Below are 18,895 nucleotides of genomic sequence, written 5' to 3' on the forward strand. Positions count from 1 at the left end.
CTTTGTCACTAGTAGCACCACATTATAGGTCAGGCAAGAATTGTCTAGGCAATTTAGTTCCCAATAAACAAACTGGCAACTGAGAAACCAGTACAATGAGACACTATTATATACTCACTAGATATGCTCAAATTAGATAAGACTGGCAATGCCAAGTATTAGTGAAAATATGGAGCAAACTATTTTTATGTATTTCTTGTAGATGTGAAAGTTTGTACAATGTTATTGGAAAAGCTTTAGCATGAGCTACTAATGGTAAATGTGCTTAACCTGGTATTCAGCATAAAACATTCCTGGAAGCCTAGTAATAGTAGCCAAATCTCAAACAACCCAAATGATATAGTTGTACCATAGAATTCAAAATGCAATTTAGATGAACAACAGCCATCGTTGTACTGAGAAAATCACAGATGTGGAATGGATTACAGATTCAAATGTGGTACCCACAATTATAAAACTGTTAGAAGAAAAACTACATAACATTGCCATGGGCATTCAGTTTTTAGGATTTGACCCTAATAGCTCAGACAACAAAACCAAAAATAGACAAACGAGCCAACTAAAAATCTGTAAAGAAAAAGAAGCAATTAACAGAGTAAAGAGAGAACCTATACATTGGGGAAAATAAGTACAATCTGTACATCTGATAAGGCATTAGCATCCTAAATATATACCAGTAAGGGAACAATCCAAATTTTAAAATGGGCAAAAAGCATGAATACACATTTGGGGCTGACACTTGTATAAAATGTGTGTGATAAGATTCCAGGTTTATTTTATGCATCTGGATAGCCAGTTTACCCAGTGCCATACACTAGCGGGACTCCTTTCCCCATTTTTGGCCTGTTATTCTTTTTTCTTATTTTGTCTTTGTCTGGATTTTATGTTGTGTAATATTAAGACACACACTCCAGCTGTTTTTGTTGCTATTTTCATTTAATATATTTTTAATCTTTTTACTTCAACCTATTTCTGTTACTGGCTCTGAGATGAGTCTCAACAATATTCTCAACCATTTTAACCTAAATGATATTTGTAGAATACTGTAATTGTAGAGCAGGTATTGTTTTCAAGTGCAGTGGATATGCCATACACTTGAAATAATACAATATTTTCTATCATAATAGAATTAAATTAGAAAATGAAAAAGCAATATAACTAGAAAAAACAATATTTACAAATTAAATGATGGTAGATTATATATATATGTGAGACATGAAACAAATCTCAGTTTATAAAGGAACTCAGATACTACAAAGTATGTTTCTGGTATTATTAGAATGAAAATTAGAACTCAATACAAAATAATATCTAGGAAAACTCCAGTTATTTGATAATTAAGCAATGATATATAATTAAAGAATAATTTATTCTTTAAATTAGAAGGTAAAATTAGAAAATACTTTAACTTGTATGTTAGTGAAAGTATAAATTACCATAGTTGATCATGTACAACTAAAGCTTAGATTCAAGGTAAAATTTTAGCTTTTAATGACTTTTTTAGTAATGAAGACAGTAGCAAAGACCTCAAAATTTGCTTAAGAAGCTAGAAATAAAGGGAAATTTAAATAAAAAGAGGTGGAGAGGAAAAAGAAAGAGGAAAACTTGAAACAGAGAAAACAATGATGAAAATTAATAATGGATTTATGAAGATGTAATTCTCTTGGCAGACTGATCAAGGGAACATATCTCATAAACACATTCAGATCCTACAAAATATTGTTAATATATTATCCTAGTAATTTTGCAAAGTTAGATGAAGTAGATAAAATTCTTTAAATGCAAAGCTACCAGAAATATGTATGTAGTCTGAATAGCCTTATACTTATTAAAGGAACTGAATTCATATTTAAAATTCTTTTCACTAACACTGCAGAAACCTGTGTCCTTGCCAGAAATACTGCCAAACATTTACAAAAGAAATAGTACTGCTTCTACGTGAACTACCTAAGAAAATAGGATTAAACCCTAACTCTATGAGGCTGACAGTACACTGAAAACAGAACCACACAAAATATATTCAGCGGGGCTGGGCATTTAGGTCAGCGGCATAAGCACCTGCCTTGCAAGCAGGCAGTTGTGAGTTCGATCCCTGGTACCAATAAAAAAGAAAAAGACAAAATATATATATATATATATATATATATATATATATATATATATATATATTTAGCTTACTACCCCTTGTGAGCATGAACACAAACAATGATAGCAAATCCAACAATGTGTGTAGATATATAAGATTAAGTACATCAAGATCTGATGAACTTTATCCTAGGAAATCAAGGTTAGATAAAAATTAGAAATTTTAACAATGTAATTCACTATGTTAACATGCAAGGAGAATACCCAGTTGATCATTTCATATCAATGCATGATCAGAGGTTTTTATTCCTACTTTTTTTCCTCTTAGAATATTATGGCTTTAGCTCTTACATTTAGGTCTATTGTAATTATTGAGTTAATTTTTTATTATGTAAAATAAAGGCCCAGATTCAATTTTTTTCAGTTTTGCATGTGGGTATCTAATTGTCCCACACCACTTCTTCAAAAGGGTATTTTTTCCTCTGTTGAGGGTTTTTTTTTTTTTTTTTTTTTTTTTTGGTATTTATATAGGTCATTGACAATAGAGGTTTACTTCTGGGCTCTCTATTCTGTTCCAGCATTCTTTCTGTATGTCCTCATGACAGTACAATGCTTTTTTAATACTTTTCTTTTTTTTTTTTTTTTTGACAAGGTCTCACTATGTATGTAGTTCAGGCTGGCCTTGGGCTCACTATGTAGCCCAGGTTGGCCTTGAACTTGCTGCAGTCATCCTGCCTCAGCCTCCCAAGCAGTGAGAGGCTGTTGTGCACCACCACAACCAGCAATACTGTACTTTTTCAGGGTGTGTTTCTTTGTTTTGAAAATGAAATAATCATTTATATTAGATTAATTTCCAGACTCTTATTTTGTCTTATTAATCTGTTTGTCTATCCTTATACCAAAAGCACACTGTTTTGATTACCATAGCTTTGCAGTTTTTAAAAATTTTTACTTATAATTAAAAGATAATGTAATGTAAACATGTCAAACTCAGAGATGAGCACAGTGACACACATGTAGAATCCCAGTACCCCAGAAGGCTGAGGCAAGAGAATTGAAAGTTTAAGACCAGCATAAGCAATATAACAATTTAGTGAGACCCTGCCTTAAATAAATAAAAAGCGAAAAGAAAAAGAAAAGAAAGTGGTCGGACTCATAGAAGAGAAGCAGAGTAGAATGGTAGAATGGTGTCTCCAGAGACTATGAGGAGAATGCTGGTCAAAAAGTACACTTTCACTTAAACAGGAGGTGATCTGTTATTCAGCAAAGTAACTGTAGTATGTTTTGAAGCTGGATAATGTCATGTCCTCCAACTTTGATTTTCAAGATTATTCTGGCTATTCTGAGTGAAGTTCACATGAGTTTTAGTATGTATTTGTCATTCTATGTATAATAACCAGCAGAGATTTTGAAAAGAGTTTGTTTAATGTGTTGACCAATTTGAGAGGTCTTATAATATTAAAAATTCTGATTTAACAAATGGAGTGTATTTCCACTTATTTAGACTTCCTTTTATTTCATTGAACCATGCTTTATAGTTTTCTGTAACTCTCATACTTCTTCTGTTAAATATACTTTGTCATTTCAGTTGTTCATTAAAATTTCTTAAGTAAGTCTGGCTCTACTAGTGATCCCTAGAAAGCTTATAAGCCATCACTTCTCCAGGCAATAAAGTGGACCTCTATTCACTTTTAAGAATTTTGGAAAGTACAGTATGCAGATTTTCCAAGAGCCTCATATTCATTCATTCTTTCACACATTTAAACATTCATTCCGCAAACTCTTGTTAAACACTTTGTATGTGCCAGGCAGATACAGATATCTAGTCTTGAGGATCCTAAAGCCATAGAACTTAATATTGATAATAAAATTCAGTAAAACTCTTACTTAAAATAGTGTCTGAATTCTCAGGTTATTCATTTTAATCTTTTTATTACTCATGCATTCTACATTATATCCTTTTAAAATTCCTTTGTGAAACTTCAAGATACCACATATCTCCATAAGTAACTACTTTCCAAGAAAGTAATATTCTTAAATATTGATAAAAATCTGTTTTTCTTCCTCTTTTCCTACTAACTTTAGTGCTTTCTTCTAACCTTATAATGGAGCTAAATAAATTTATACCTCTTTAATTCCTCCTTGAAGAAGACCTAACAAAGAAGGAGATATTTATTTAAGTGGTTTATAGCATTTAAAAGAGTGTTCCAAGTCTTAATGGTACCAGGTAAGTTACTGGGGCACTGGTCTCTGGCCTCATAAAGATCACTAGCTGGCCTCATAAAGGGTCACTAGCTGAACAATTTAGTTATTTGATATTCTGAGCCTTAATTTCTTTTACACACTGGAGAAAATATTCAACCCATTTTGGTTATACACATGAGACAAAATGTGATAATGTATTTTGTTTGAATACTTAAGGTGCCATGTGATTATAGTGTTTTTCATATTTGATTTGTGTTAACTCTCCCACAGGAGTTCCAGCTCATAATTGGACTCAGTAATTGGATGCTCTGGACTGCCTATTTCATCACATACCTCTTTTTCTATCTTTTTAACATCATCTTTATGTGCATTATTTTGTTTGTCAAGGCAAGTGTATGTTTCACTACAGCATGGTACAACTAAACTTTAAGAGGTAAAACAAAAATATGATATAACTGTAATAACTCTTAGGTTGCAGAATAATGAAAATGTGGCTTTTGTTGACTCCACTGTAGAAACACTGGCTACTTAGTCTCAGCTACTTTAAATCTACATAGGTGGACCTTCTGTTAGAAAAAGATCTGAAGTTTGCATCTCACTGAGCAGTGTCTTCATTTTCACTAAACAATAAAATGTTCAAGGAAGTTTTATTTCTCCTCCTTTGTTTTGTCACGATACCACTTACAGCATGATTAAATTGGCTTCCTGATTATTTTGCTAGGTTGAACCTCTACCAATCTTCCAGTACAGTGACCCAAGTCTTGTCTTCATCTTTTTGCTGTTTTATGCCATCTCTGTAATATTCTTCAGCTTTATGATTAGCACATTCTTTGATAAAGGTGAGTGTAATTTTTCCTGTGATTCAGCAAAGCTTACCTTTGAAAGCTCCTTTTAAAATTTAGCTGCCACTTTGTCTATAGCCTATGTATGTAAACTGATGTGATAGGGAATGAAAGTGATGAAAATTACTATAGCACAGTATACAGGTGATAATAGAACCACATTTAGGTGTTATTTCAAGCCTTTAGATGCTATCTCATGTGCAGTATCTATCTAACCCATCAGTAAGACCACATTTAGGTGTTATTTCAAGCCTTTAGATGCTATCTCATGTGCAGTATCTATCTAACCCATCAGTAAGATCAGATGCAGACGGTTTATATATACCATATTTTATTTTATTGGAGGGATATATTCTACTGGAAGGATTGATGTCTGCTGCTATCTGAGGATGAGCCTGGTGTATGTGAAAAGCAAGAAAATAAAACTGACTCAGCAGGAGGAAGATTTCCTTGGTTTCAAATAATAGACACTGTCTTTCTGCTGTGTATTTGAAATACAGCACCTGACTCACAGAGTTAACATTGATGGTAGGGACATAAATATCATGTACATAAAAATTTACTTTACTTAGGATTCTCCAAAAAAGCTACAAGTAGGATATATATATTATGAGAAATAAAATTTATTATGAAGATTTAGTTCAAATGATTATGGAGGCCAAGAAAACCTATGGTCTACAGTCTGCAGCTGGGGGATGCAGAAAGGCCAGAGATTTAATTCTAGTTTGAGTCAAAGGCCAGAGAATAAGGAGAGTCAGTGTTATAAATTATAGTCCAGAGACATAAGAAGATTGATGTCCTTGTCAAGTCAAGAAGATAATCAAGAAAAAGGAATTTCCCATTTCCCCCTTCCTCCACCTTATTGTTCTTCCCAGGCTCTTAATATAGATAATGTCTGTCCACAGAGGGAAGGCTATCTACTTGACTGAGTCCACAGGCTCAGATACTAGTCTCACCTGGAAATACATTCACAGACACACCAGAAACAGTGTTTAATACGCACACTTCATAGTTCAATCAACTTGATGCATAAATTAGCCATCATAAGACAATGTGCAGAAAGCAATGAAAATTATTGGACCATAATGTATTGAAGTTCAGAATTTTTCATTATTTTGTATTTAATTTTAAAATGGTATGTTTAGGTGCAGGTTTCCTACATTTATCCTGCTTGCTGTTCTCTGAGCTTCCTAGATTTATGGTATAGTGCCTGCCCTTAATTTGGACAAATTATCAACCATTGTTGTTTGTTGTTTCTTTGGTTCCTTTCTTTTCAACTTTCCTACTGGCATTTCATTTACTTTTTATAGTTGTCATACAGTCCATGGATATTCTGTGCTTATTTTTTTCAATATTTGTGCTTTTTGCTTTTTGAAATTTATTGATACAGTTTCAAACCCAGAGATTATCTCTTCAGCCAGTCCCATATACAAAAAAAAGGCCATCAAAGGAATTCTTTGTTTTTGTCATACTGTCCTTGATGTTTTGCATTTATTTCTTATTCTTTATTAGGATTTCTGTCTTCCTTCATTGCCCATCTGTTCTTACATTTTGTATACTTTTTTCAGTAGAGCCTGTAGCTTTTTCAGTCATATTTGTTTTTAAATTCCAAGTCTGTTAATTGCAACATCCATGCCATGTTGGAGTCTGATAGTCTGGATCTTTAAATTGTCAGTTTTGCCTTTAGTACACCTTATAACATTTGTGGTAGCTGGACATGATGTAATTATAGAAGGAAATACTATGAAAAGGTGTTTGGCATGTAATAGAAAAGTGTGGGAAGAGAGAAACTATTCTCTAGTCCTATAATTAAATCTTAGTCTTTCAGTAAGCCTGTGGCTCTGTGCTGTAGACTTCACAAGTGTTTCTCAATGTTTCCCCTCTTGGCTGGGTTAGTATGGATGTAGTGGGCTGTAGCTGAACATTTCCCTTGGCCCTGACCAGTTTGGCTCTGGTAATACTTAAACAGTTTAGGATCTGGTGAACTAGTTTCTCCTGAGGTTAGGTCTTGCTCAAAGGAACAGAGTGCTTTGTCAGTTTCAAATGTCTCTTTCTCCTTCCCCTGCTCCAAACATAAGGGAATTTTTTTGATATTTGCTGTGAGAATCTGTTCAACTCACTGGAGATAATTCCCACAATATTATGGGTTTCTTCCCTGATGACTGAGTCTCCCTCAGTGTCCACACCGAGTCTCAAGCTGACAGCTGATGTTTTCCAACCCTTTCATATGTTCCCTTGTGGGGGGTGTGGGGTCTATTTTTCAGTTTTTGCTTCAGTCAGCCATTGCTCCTGCATTTACCCATTTTGTTTCTCTGATCTTAGGGATAGAAGTTTACCCTATGTTCTGTCCTCTGGCAAGGATAAAGAGTGGATTTTTATCGTTTGTTTTTTCCAGCCATTTACTTGTTAGGATGTAGTAGTAACTTCCAAGCTCATTACATGTGGACTTGGAAATGAGCAGTGTCTCATTCTTGAAGGCTAGTTTTACCTCACTCAATTCTTGGTTGACAAGTTTTTATTCATTTACTTTTGCTTTCAGTACTTCCTAAGTTACCCCCACTGACTTCTGACCTTTTAAGTTTCTAAAAAAGAAATTGGCTCTTCAAGTTGTATATTATGAAATTCTTTGATGCAGCCGTCTTTTTCTTTCTTGCTACTTCCTTTTTTTCCGTATGGTGCTGGGAATTGAACTCAGAGCTTCAAACATGTCAGGCAAATGCTCCACCCCTAAGATGCAGCCTGTTTGCCCAGCCCTGATTTTTAGGTTCTGTTTTTGTCTCTGACTTTTGATATTTTTATTTTTAAAATGTTTATGTAAGTTTCTTGGATTTGTCCTAGTGGAGTTGAGCCTTTTGGATATGTAGATTCATGACTTTTCAAATCTGGGAAGTTCTTTCTTCAAATACCTTCTGATCTTTTCCTCTTTTCTCTCTTCTCCTTTTGTGATTCTGGTTATGCAGATGTTGGTGGTACCCTTCATGGTGTCTCCCAGGTCTCAGCCTCTGCTAATTTTTCATCCTGTTCGGTTTCTGCTCTTTAAGATTATGTAATCTCAACTATATTATTTTTAGCTTTGAGGATTCTTTCCTCTGCATGCTCAGATAAACTAGCAAACACCTCCAGTGAATGTTTCATTTTATTTATTTTATTTTGCAGAACCAAAATTTGTTTGGCTCTTTTTTCTACCATTTTACTAGTAGTCTTTATTTATGAGATATCGTCATCCTGCTTCCCTTTAGTTCTTTCCTTTAGGTATTTGAGCATATTTAAAACAGTTTATTTATAGCCTTTATTTTGTAAGTCCAACCTTTAGGTTTCCTCAGAGAGAGTTTTTTTTCTTCTTGTGCATGGGCCATACTCTTGTTTATGTGTATGTATCACAAATTTTATTAAAAACATTAATATTTTGAATGTTAATAATGTGAAAACTTTGAATCTCGTAATCACATTGTTGCATGTCCTAATATTCTAAACCACATCTCGCTCGTTATAACAGGTTTGACTTTATTTATTCAGGCATTCTTTTTCTCAGTACCATGACTTACACTGAATTTTATAATGCCTAAAGGTAATCTAGGTATATTCTGATTATGCCAAGAGTAGTATTTACATTTAAATTTCTTAGGCCAAGTGGTACTAAATATGTAATTTTCCATTAAATGTTATAATAACCACGCTACATATATAATGATACAGTCCATAAAAATTAGCTCATGAACCATATCATTTCAGCTTTTTCACTGAAAAACTATTTTCAGCATCTGCTCTGCTCAAAGTATATTATGTCCTGAGGTAAGCAGTGGTGAGCCACGGACAAGTTTTTATCTTCATAAAACTTATTTTCTGTACTTATATTAAAAAGGGATCTGTATTTTACATTTTTGAAAATTACTTAAATAGGCCCTCTCTTTTTTCTCATTTTCAGCCACTGTTGCTGTTTTTTTTGGAAGTTTCATTTTTTTAATCATGTATATTCCATATACTTTATTACTGACTGGCTATGAGAAGCTGCGATTCCAGCAGAAGATGAGATACTGCCTCAGCTTTAATGTTGCCATGGCAATGGGATTTAAATTTCTAGTTGAGGCAGAAAAAATGAGTGAGTGTTTTCCTTGTAAATTTTGCTGCATGCTAATGGATATATCTTTGCTGTCTTATTGGATAGTGACATTTTTAATTCTGACATATGTTGCTAAATTGCATTTTAAAAACTTATTCTACTTTATACCAATACCTATAGTATTCTTTCTAAAAATTTAATGTAAACATGGTAAGGCTTCTTCCTTCTTCTTTTAGAGTTGCCATCTTCTATCAAGTAGTAGGGCAGGAAGTGATATGATCTTCTTTTAATAACCTCTTCCCTTTTTCTGTCAGTGCAGGGTCTATGCAAATAAAAAAATCTTCTAGCATTCTATCCTGTAGTCAGCTTCGATCCCTATCTTGCAGTGATTATTTTCCCAAAACTGTACATTCCAGTGAACATTTAACATGACGAGTAGAAAGAGAGGTGCTATCAGCTTAACTCATAAGTGTACCCATTTTTTAAAAGGTTTATTTAGCTTGCGTTTTGTGGATGTTTCAGACCATAATCATCTGGCTCCAAAGTAGGGTGTAAGAGCCCAGAGGCAACAATTCAAGGTGGCAGAAGACAGAAAAAACAACAAGAGTGAAAAAGAGAGAACAAGCTTCCTTTCCTCCCTTATACTGTAGGCAGGCTTCCCCTTGGGATAGATGTGGCTTTCATACTGTCTCCCTGCCCTCCTCTGGCACAGGCCCAGGATGTTTACAAAATGAGAGCTCCCCACCCCAGTCACTTAGTTAAACTTGTAAACTGCTCAAGTTGACACACTGTATCAACCATAACACCACCTAATTAAATGTTTCCTGTTATGTCTTAGAAACAGGAATTAAATGGAGTAACATCTTCTCATCAAAGGGTCCTGACAATTTTTTATTTGCTTATGTGATGGGAATGCTTTTACTTGACTCTTTCTTGTATGGTCTTGTGGCCTGGTATATAGAAGCTGTCTTTCCAGGGAAATATGGTGTGCCCAAACCATGGAACTTTTTCATGAGGGTGAGTTCTAGTGCTGGTTATTAATATAGTCCTTATTAATTTATTTTATAACATATTTTAAAACCATCATAGATTAGTTTTACATTGTAATCAAATCAAGAGATCAGATGAAACAATGATTCTTATCTGTACTCCAGCAATACTAATTCACAAGCCTTTTCCTAATATACACTAAACTCTCAAACATATATAATAATAGTTATATATAGACAAAGTGTTATCAAAAAATATGGTAAATGTTTAAAAATTTTTTAGAAAAATATATTACAGTAAAATATACATTTATGCATTAATCCCCTTTAGAGTGTTCCTCCTCACTTCCAATGTACTTACATCATTGTACTTGCCACTTTCTAAAGCAATTCTGGAAGTTCTCTTTCAGAAGTGTCACTAGTTGTACTGTTGCAGCCACCTTAATGTCTGAATTGCTTCAAAACATTTTTTTCTGGTCATTTTGACTTTTAGGAAGAGCCAAAAATTGCACACTGACAGATCCAGTGAATAAGGTCATAAATATACACTGTAATGTTTTTATGGTCCTGCCTTTCTGTTGGATGGTACTTGGAGGCAGCATTCACCTTATTTTTTTAATCATTTCTCATAAAGACTCATGAAAAAATAACTACAGAACTGCTTCAGAAAGTGGTGGGGATAATAGGATATATGTATTCAAAGAAAAGGGAGAGAGTATTTTGAGGGAAATCATTGTTTTTTACTGTAATACTTCTTTAAATTTTAAAAATTCACCATACATTTTAATCATACTATGTCTATATGTATATCTATAGGTCATAGTCTTACACCCAAAATTAAACAAATTGTGAATAATCCATCACTTTTGCAGGAAAATATTCATAAATGTTTACATTCTGGCATATAGAAACTAATAAATGAGGGTCCTCCTAACAAAGAAGGTTTAGTTATATCTGGGCACTCACTGCCTGCTTTATTTCCTTGGCTGCCTATACTTCTTAGAGTCAAAACCATAGAAAAAATGGAGAATATAAACATCTTTTCCTCTTTTCTCACTATTTTTCTCATATTGTGTTTGGCTTATATATTACTCAGAGAAGAAAAACTGACAGAGTGATAAAAATCAATGACTTTCACTATGACCCCATTTTGGAGTGTTTTCTCTTTATCCTTCTTGAATAGTTATGGCTTAACTGTAATCTGCTTTCATCCCCTGGGGATTAACCAGTTTAGCTCCAAGATTCAATCCCAAGAAATTCTTTTGTACTTCATCTCAGTATAAACACTATCAGTTCAAAGTATTTTCTAATGTTTCCTTTTCATTACCATTGAGGGATAATATTTTTATTCCTTTCTCAGCATTCTTACTGGTCTGGAAAAAAACATTCAATAAAAGGTGAAACAATTCAATATGAGACGACAATTCAAAGCCAATATTTTGAAGATGAGCCTACTGACTTGGTGGCAGGTATCCAGATCAAACATTTGCACAAGGTAGTGTTTCACAGACTTTTTTTCTTAATAGTACTAAAGTTCAATTTACATTCATTGTAAATATTCATTACTGAAGTACTAAAAAAAAGGATTAGATGCTAAGAAAAGGTCAGAGATCATGTTTTGTTCCTTTGGTAAAACTCAAATTTATATATTACAAAAATTTTTTAAATCCTATTTTTCTCCTTTCCCCAGAATAGAATCAGATTCTCTATAAACTCTGATGGTATATTCTGTATAGATTTTCACTTTAAAGTATAGTGTTTAGTGGAGCTTGATGACTTGAATATGTGAATATTACATTTTGTTCACAAATGTTTTGAATTTATCAACTTATAATTGCCACTGCCTGGCAACACTTGGGTCACTTGGTTTAACTGGATCATCTGCAGGAATGTAGTGTTTGGACAACTCATATTTTCAGAGATTTCCTTACCTCTCAAAGATCTACTTAAGCTCTATCTGAGTTCTTACTCCACAGTTAGGAGATAACAAAGGCCTTCCTTGAGAAGCTGACTAACTTGGCTATAGGGAGGGGGACAATAATCTTGTGGTCCTCTCTGCCTTCATTATGCTATGTAATGCCTCTCTTTTGGTTTACATCCACTCAAATGCAAAACTTATTTTTCCCTGATGTTCTCAAGAAATTCATCTATATCAACTACTTTGTGAATATTAATTAATAAGCTACAATATAAATTGAGTCTGGATGGAGTTATTCCAAGGAAAATATGGACTACAACCATTTCCACAGTTTTATTTATCTTCATGTTCTGTTTGTCTATGTGCTTCTTACCTGATTTTCCCCAAAAACATCTAATGTCCAGAGCATTTCAGTTCTCCCCATACTGCACTCAAACTTGCATATTCAGGATCATGACAATGTTCAGAAGAACCAACAACCTCGTGTGCTATTCATTCACTCATTATAATGAGGATATAACAGTAAAAAAACAAAATAAGATAAGGCACTTACTTTCTAGCATGATTAAAAGTATATTAGCAATTAAACAAGATAATTACAATACATAGTAAAGTTATTAGAAAAATAACAAGAATGATTATATGGTAATTAAGGAGTAGAATGGGGAGGGGAAATATTTCAGGTAGTTTATCCAATGAAGGTGCTCTGAAAACGTGACCATTGTGAATAGTGACCTTAGCTAAATAGAACTACCTCACCCCAGATTAGGCTCATTTCTCTGGTGCAGTTTAGATATAATGACTGCTCAAGGTGGAGGTCTTTTTTCCTGTGAAGGTCAGCTTCAAAACTCTTTGTCAGGTGGACATTGCTGTTACTGTGCTGCACCCCAACTATTCTCTTTTCCAAATCTGTATCCTTCTATTCTTATTTCTTCACACAGATGTTGGTGTGAAGAGCACTCAAGTGTGCCGATTTCTGTCATATATAAATGACCTGAATACTAATCCCTGTCTTAGTATCCTTACCAGGCAACTCAATTAGTGATTATTGTTACTCAGAGTTGACTGAGAAAGCAGATGGTGAGAGGTAGACTGTAGAACAACGTAGAGTACAATGTTCATAAGTGGTGAGTTAAGATGGAATCCAGAGGAAAGAACTATACTTGTTGGCTATATGTATCAATCATTTGAAAAATATTTTTGTTCTAAAGTGTCCCTAAAAGTTCTTGGGTTGAAGAGTTGGTCCCAATGCAGCAATGTTAAAAAGCAGACCTTTTGAGTAGTGATTGGGTCATGGGGGATCTGTTAATAGATTCATAATTTAACTTGATATTGGAAGATGATGGAAACTTTAGGAGGTAGAACTTAGTGAAAAAAGATAGGTCCAAAGGGCATACTCTTCAAGGTTTTTATCTTATCCTTGATTCTTCCTTTCTTCTCTGTCTTTACATCCTGGCTACCATGAGATGTTCTGTGTTCTTCCACCATAAGGCCCAGAAACAATGGAACTAAGTTACCATGAACTGAAACCTCCAAAACTGTGAACCAAAATAGACTTTTTCTCCTTGAAGTTAGTTTCTTTGAGGTATTTTGCCCCGGTAACAGAAAGATGAGCAGTGTTTTGGGAATTAGTACAGTAATTATAACAACCATTAAAATGAAATGTCTATTGTCAGTGAGAAATGATACACTGAAACGATGAAAAGCTATGTATGATTACCCATCAAAGGCCAAACACAGTATCTAATAAGCCTTTAAGGAAGCATCTAAATAGATTTTTCTATTCTCAGTAATCAAAAAGTAGAAAAATCTGAAGAACTAAATCACAAACTTTCCTTAAGAATAGGGAATCAACCAATCAACCTTAGTTACTTATGTGCTTACTACCTTGTTTTGAGGGCCTATCTTGTCATTATTTTGGGCTCTTTGCTGTTGTTATTTGTTTGTCTCTTTTGTTTCTTGTTTTTCTTGTAACTTGTTTTTGTTTCGTTTTTCCCTCTAATACAGAAAGGATAGATGTACATATATAGGCTTATACATGCTTAGAATTTTTCCTAAAGAGTTTATAAGAATTGATTTTATCATGTGTGATGGCATTAACACCTACTTTGAAGAAAACAAGACATTGCAGAGCCATAGGGTTAGGTTAGAGCCAGGTCAGGGGCTTGGCGGGTAGCACCTTCAGCCTCGCTCGTAGCAGTGCTGTGGGGGGTGGGAAGGTCCCTGTTCCTCACCTGTGGTGTTGAGTCCCACTGTGTTAGTGATGCGTGCGTATGTCTTCCTGGGTGGTGGTTGTACTTACTGGGTTTCTTTTGCCAGCCTGCTGCCAACACCAGTTCAAGTTCATCAGGGTTTTCCCAAGACTCAGTTTCCAGAAAGAGTGAGTTTGAGAGATCAGAGCCATGGGATGGCTCCTTGTCTTTCCATGAGCCCTGTAAATGATACGGGCACAGTGGGACAGCAGAGCCAGTCAGCTCCAAGAATGTCCACTAGGGAGCCACTGAAGCCAGAGACTGATCATGCATGTAGAGCTAAAGCAAGACCAGTCCTGAGAACAGAGAGTTCTAAGGAATCTACCTAAACAAGGCTGTTCCAGCACTGAGAAGTCTTGATATGCTGTTCAGACTGGCCTTGAGCTCACTTTTTAGTCCAGACTGGTCTCAAACTTGCAGTGATCCTCCTGCCTCAGCCTCCCAAGAGCTTGGTTTATAGGAATGCTCTACCATTCCAGCTTTCTACCTTCCTTTCAAAAGAAAGACTGAAAGAAAAATCTTACAGGTCATGAGGACCAGACAAAGCTTAAAAATATGGAGGGAGCAGAGAAGATGGTGGATAGATAGCAGCTACAGAGGCTCTCTGAGATAGCCAGCTTAGATTCCAGATATGGTGCGGTGTGGGAAGTCCTGAGCAGAGGGAGATATACACTGCCGACCCAGGAATGAACTAAGCTGAGAGAAAACAATCGGAAATGCAATTCCGGTGCTACAAATGAAATAGCTAAAGACTGGCCAGAACAGGGCACTGCAGTGACTTCAATCACATATTCCATTCTCAAGTGGGATTGGTGGGGAGCACTTCACCTGGGTGATGCCGCAGACTAAGACCCAGTAGGCTAGCCCAAACCAGGTCCCTGTGCCTGGCAGTGCACCCTAATGCAGTGAAGCCTTCAGCAGATTGACTGACCTGGAGGGGCAGGCCCAGCATAGGCTGCCCCGGTCTGTGTCTTCCTAGTACACTGCAGTAGGTGGGAACACCTAGCCAGTGTGATTCAAACAAACTGTAACCGACAAAGAAACTGGGCCTCCTCTACATGCCTGTATGGAAGGAACAAAAAATATGAGAAGAGAAGGCAACAAGAAAGAGTCCTCGGTCCCCAGTCCTGAGAACACTGATTCAGGAAAGGTAAATGCAAAGGAGAATGAGGACAAAAAACATGCAATATCAGGCAGGCACCAATAGACATAAAGCAATATCTCTGGGACCTCATAGACGAGTTCAAAAGTGAAGTATTTAACCAAGTAAAGCAAGATATAAGTAGAACAGTTAAAGAAATGCTAAGCACCTCCCAAGAAAAAACAGATGGTGGAATGGAAGAACAGAAAAAAAGGGGAGAATTGTTTGATGGAAAAAATAGAGAAAACATAGAATACATGAAGCAGGTTCAAAGAGATTACTAGGAAACTAAAAACTCTATTAAAGCTGGCATAACAGCTTGAAAGAAACTAAGGATAGATTATCTGAACTGGAGGACAGATTTGTAATGTGGGAGCGTGAAAGGAAAAACTGTTTAAAATAACAAGGAAACAAGCAGTAACAATACAAAGGCTAGAAGATGACAAAAGAATCTATAACTTAAGAATAAAGAATGTGAGAGAAGAAGCAGGGATAAAAACAAAGAAACTACAAAGGCTATTCATAGAAATAATGAGGGAAAACTTCCCAAACATAGGAAAAGGGAAAGGTGCTCAGATGTATGAGGCATACAGAACTCCAGCCACCTAGAATCAAAACAGAACTACACTTAGGCATGTAATAATCAAGATTCCAAAAATCCAATGTAAGAACACAATATTAAAAGCTGTCAGAGGCAAGAAACAAATCACTTACAAGGGAACACCCATCAGAATTACAGCAGACTTCTCAGCACAAACCATCAAATCGAGAAGAGCGTGGGGCGAAATAATCTAAGCCTTGAAAGACAGTAACCTCCTTCCAGGATTGATATGTCCTGAACAATTGTCTGTAGAAATTAAGAAACAAGGTGCTTCCAAGATAAAGAGGAACTGGGTGGAATTCGCAACCACCAATCCAACTCTACAGAAAATACTGAAGGACATTCTAAAGAGAGAGAAAAGTACCAGAATACCAGAAACAATGGCAGAGAGCCCACAATGAATGAAGCAGAAAGTGAAATGAAAAAGACAAACAGACAAAATGACAGAAAAAGAGCACAACAGAAATGAGGCAAAGAAGGTTGGATATAATTTCTCATATAGATGGCCTATATTAAGGGAAAAAAGAGAATCGCAGGCAGAGTGGATCAAGAGGTAGGGTACACTGAGAGACTCTTTATAGGAAATATAATTAGCCTGAAGAAGGTTATATAGACCAAAATCAAATATGAGAAAACGGAAGTTGAAGAGATAGGGAACCAGAGAGTAATAGGGGTAACTGGGCCAGTATTTATGGATAGGCTGAACAGACAGGCTTTAATAAATGAAAAAATATAACTAGAAATCCAACCCAAAAGTGAGAAAGTACAGAAATACTTAGGTAAATAGCAGGTTTCCCCCCCCCCCAATATAAAACCATGAGTGATGGGGAGACCCGAAAATACACAGTTCATCTGGGGGAGTAAAGGGAGGAATAGTCTTCAAAAAAAACAGCAGAAGATATAGCTAATAGTGTATCAGGAATTAATACCCTTATTACTCACACCACTCTGCTTGGTTGGAACTTGTTCTATCCTAGTTTGTATACAAGTACTGAATCTTAGGGCACAGACAGCTGACCCAAAGATATCAGGACACAGCACAGTGGTCATCTTTAGTTTCCTATTAACTCAATCAGGATCCCTGTATGACTTATACTATTGTATCATGACTGATCTTAGTTAAATCTGACTTGTTTGAATACTGCTTATTATTGACAGATTTTAATCAAAACTATTAGTTTGCTGGTATCAAGTTGAGTATAGACAACTATACTGAAAATGACAATGATTCACCACGATATCCATTCTAATTTGATTACTACCTGTTTTTGTAGCTCTATACTATCTACAAAGTTGTATTTCTGTTAATTCTGTTATGTACTGATATGTTCAATTATACTTTATTTGATGATATAGCCAATTCAGTTGATGATAAGAAACAGCACAGTAACCATGGTAGAACTCCTTATACAGCAGTTTTATATGTCTTTTTAGTTTTATGTGTCTATAGGAATATGTTTAGTTCTGTCCTCCTTTGTTCTGTTTCTCCCTCTAATATAGAAAGGATAGAAATACATATTAAGACTCATGCTTGCATAAAACCTATAAACAGTTTTTGAGAACTGATCTTAAGATACATGATGAAATGAACAAATACTTTGAAGGAAATAAAGGGGCACTGCAGTACCCAGTGCTGATTCCAGAGTGTTATGATGTGAAATCCAGCAATATTATTAATCTTTGTTCAGACTGATTTTAATCTAATAAGTTTTGTTAGCTCTCAACATAAATGAAGATACGGATAAATGCATACAGGGGTAAGTGTATAGGATTGATACTCATATTACGTAGTTTTTGTTGGAAGTTGAACAGAATAGTTTGCAGTCTCACCAGTTGAATTTCCATTTATATGTTCCACTTTTGTATCTTGAACAATTATTTGTGGGGGGATAATATGTATATATCAACTAGTGATTTATTACTGTTTCTTTTCTTTGAAAGTATGTACTATTTTCTGCCCATTTTCTATTATGTTTCTCTAAACAAAAAAAAAAAAAAGCTTAAAAATAAAAAAAGAAAACAAGACATTATGGTACCCATTGCTGATTTCCTATCATCTTGTTGTGAAGTCCAGTAATGCTTTTATTCTTTGCTTTGATTGGCTTTAGTCTGTTTTGTACTATTTAATTTCAATTTGTGAAAAGATATGGACAGCTATTTTGAAGAAAATAAGAGACATTATAGTAGCGATTGTTGATTTTCCTATTGTCTGGTTTTGGAGGCCTGTAATGCTTTCATTCTTTTGTTTTGATTGGTTTTATACTATTTTGTCTTATTTGAATACATTATATGTGAAGATATGGACAACTATTTTGAAGAAAACAAGGGACATTATGGTAGCCACTGTTGATTTCCTGTTACCTTGTTTTGAAATGTTGTGTTTATTGCACTGTTTTGTTCTGATCTGCTTTGTTCTGTTCTGTTTTGTTTTGTTCTCCTTAAAATACAATTTTTTTAAAAATATGGGATCACTAAAGACAGATCTTCTATAACACTCCAGGACACTGACTGGGAAGGAATGGTGCTGAGACATAGAATGGGAAGTCTAGGAGTCAAAAGCCTTGAGTATTATCTCTTGAATTCTCATCCTACAGAAATGGCCCACTCTTTCCTATTAAGAAGTTGTATTTTTCCCTCCCTTCATTTTGAATATAATTCAGTGGCCTCTGCCCCACCAGACAACCCATGCACTTTAACAATTAAAAAAAAGAACCTGAATTATGTCACAAGATGTAGTAGACAGCCTTGAAGATGACCTGCAGTGACTCACACCTCCAGGTTTTTGTGTCTTGAAATAAGGCT

General features: G+C 35.1%; 1 protein-coding gene across 1 annotated transcript in view; it reads left to right on the forward strand.

Moving 5' to 3' along the window:
- LOC100713787 (phospholipid-transporting ATPase ABCA3-like) overlaps nucleotides 1-18,895 on the forward strand; it is a 135,349-nt gene that overhangs the window by 36,707 nt on the left and 79,747 nt on the right. Inside the window, exons 8-12 of the mRNA XM_063226643.1 lie at nucleotides 4,561-4,677; nucleotides 5,012-5,129; nucleotides 9,058-9,231; nucleotides 10,031-10,209; nucleotides 11,542-11,676. Of these exons, the coding sequence (XP_063082713.1) occupies nucleotides 4,561-4,677; nucleotides 5,012-5,129; nucleotides 9,058-9,231; nucleotides 10,031-10,209; nucleotides 11,542-11,676 (723 nt within the window). The remainder of the gene's footprint in view (nucleotides 1-4,560; nucleotides 4,678-5,011; nucleotides 5,130-9,057; nucleotides 9,232-10,030; nucleotides 10,210-11,541; nucleotides 11,677-18,895) is intronic.

Source organism: Cavia porcellus, unplaced genomic scaffold (genome assembly GCF_034190915.1).
Source record: "Cavia porcellus strain 051 isolate PalLab524CR breed Dunkin Hartley unplaced genomic scaffold, mCavPor4.1 scaffold_16, whole genome shotgun sequence".
Taxonomy (NCBI): Eukaryota; Metazoa; Chordata; class Mammalia; order Rodentia; family Caviidae; genus Cavia; species Cavia porcellus.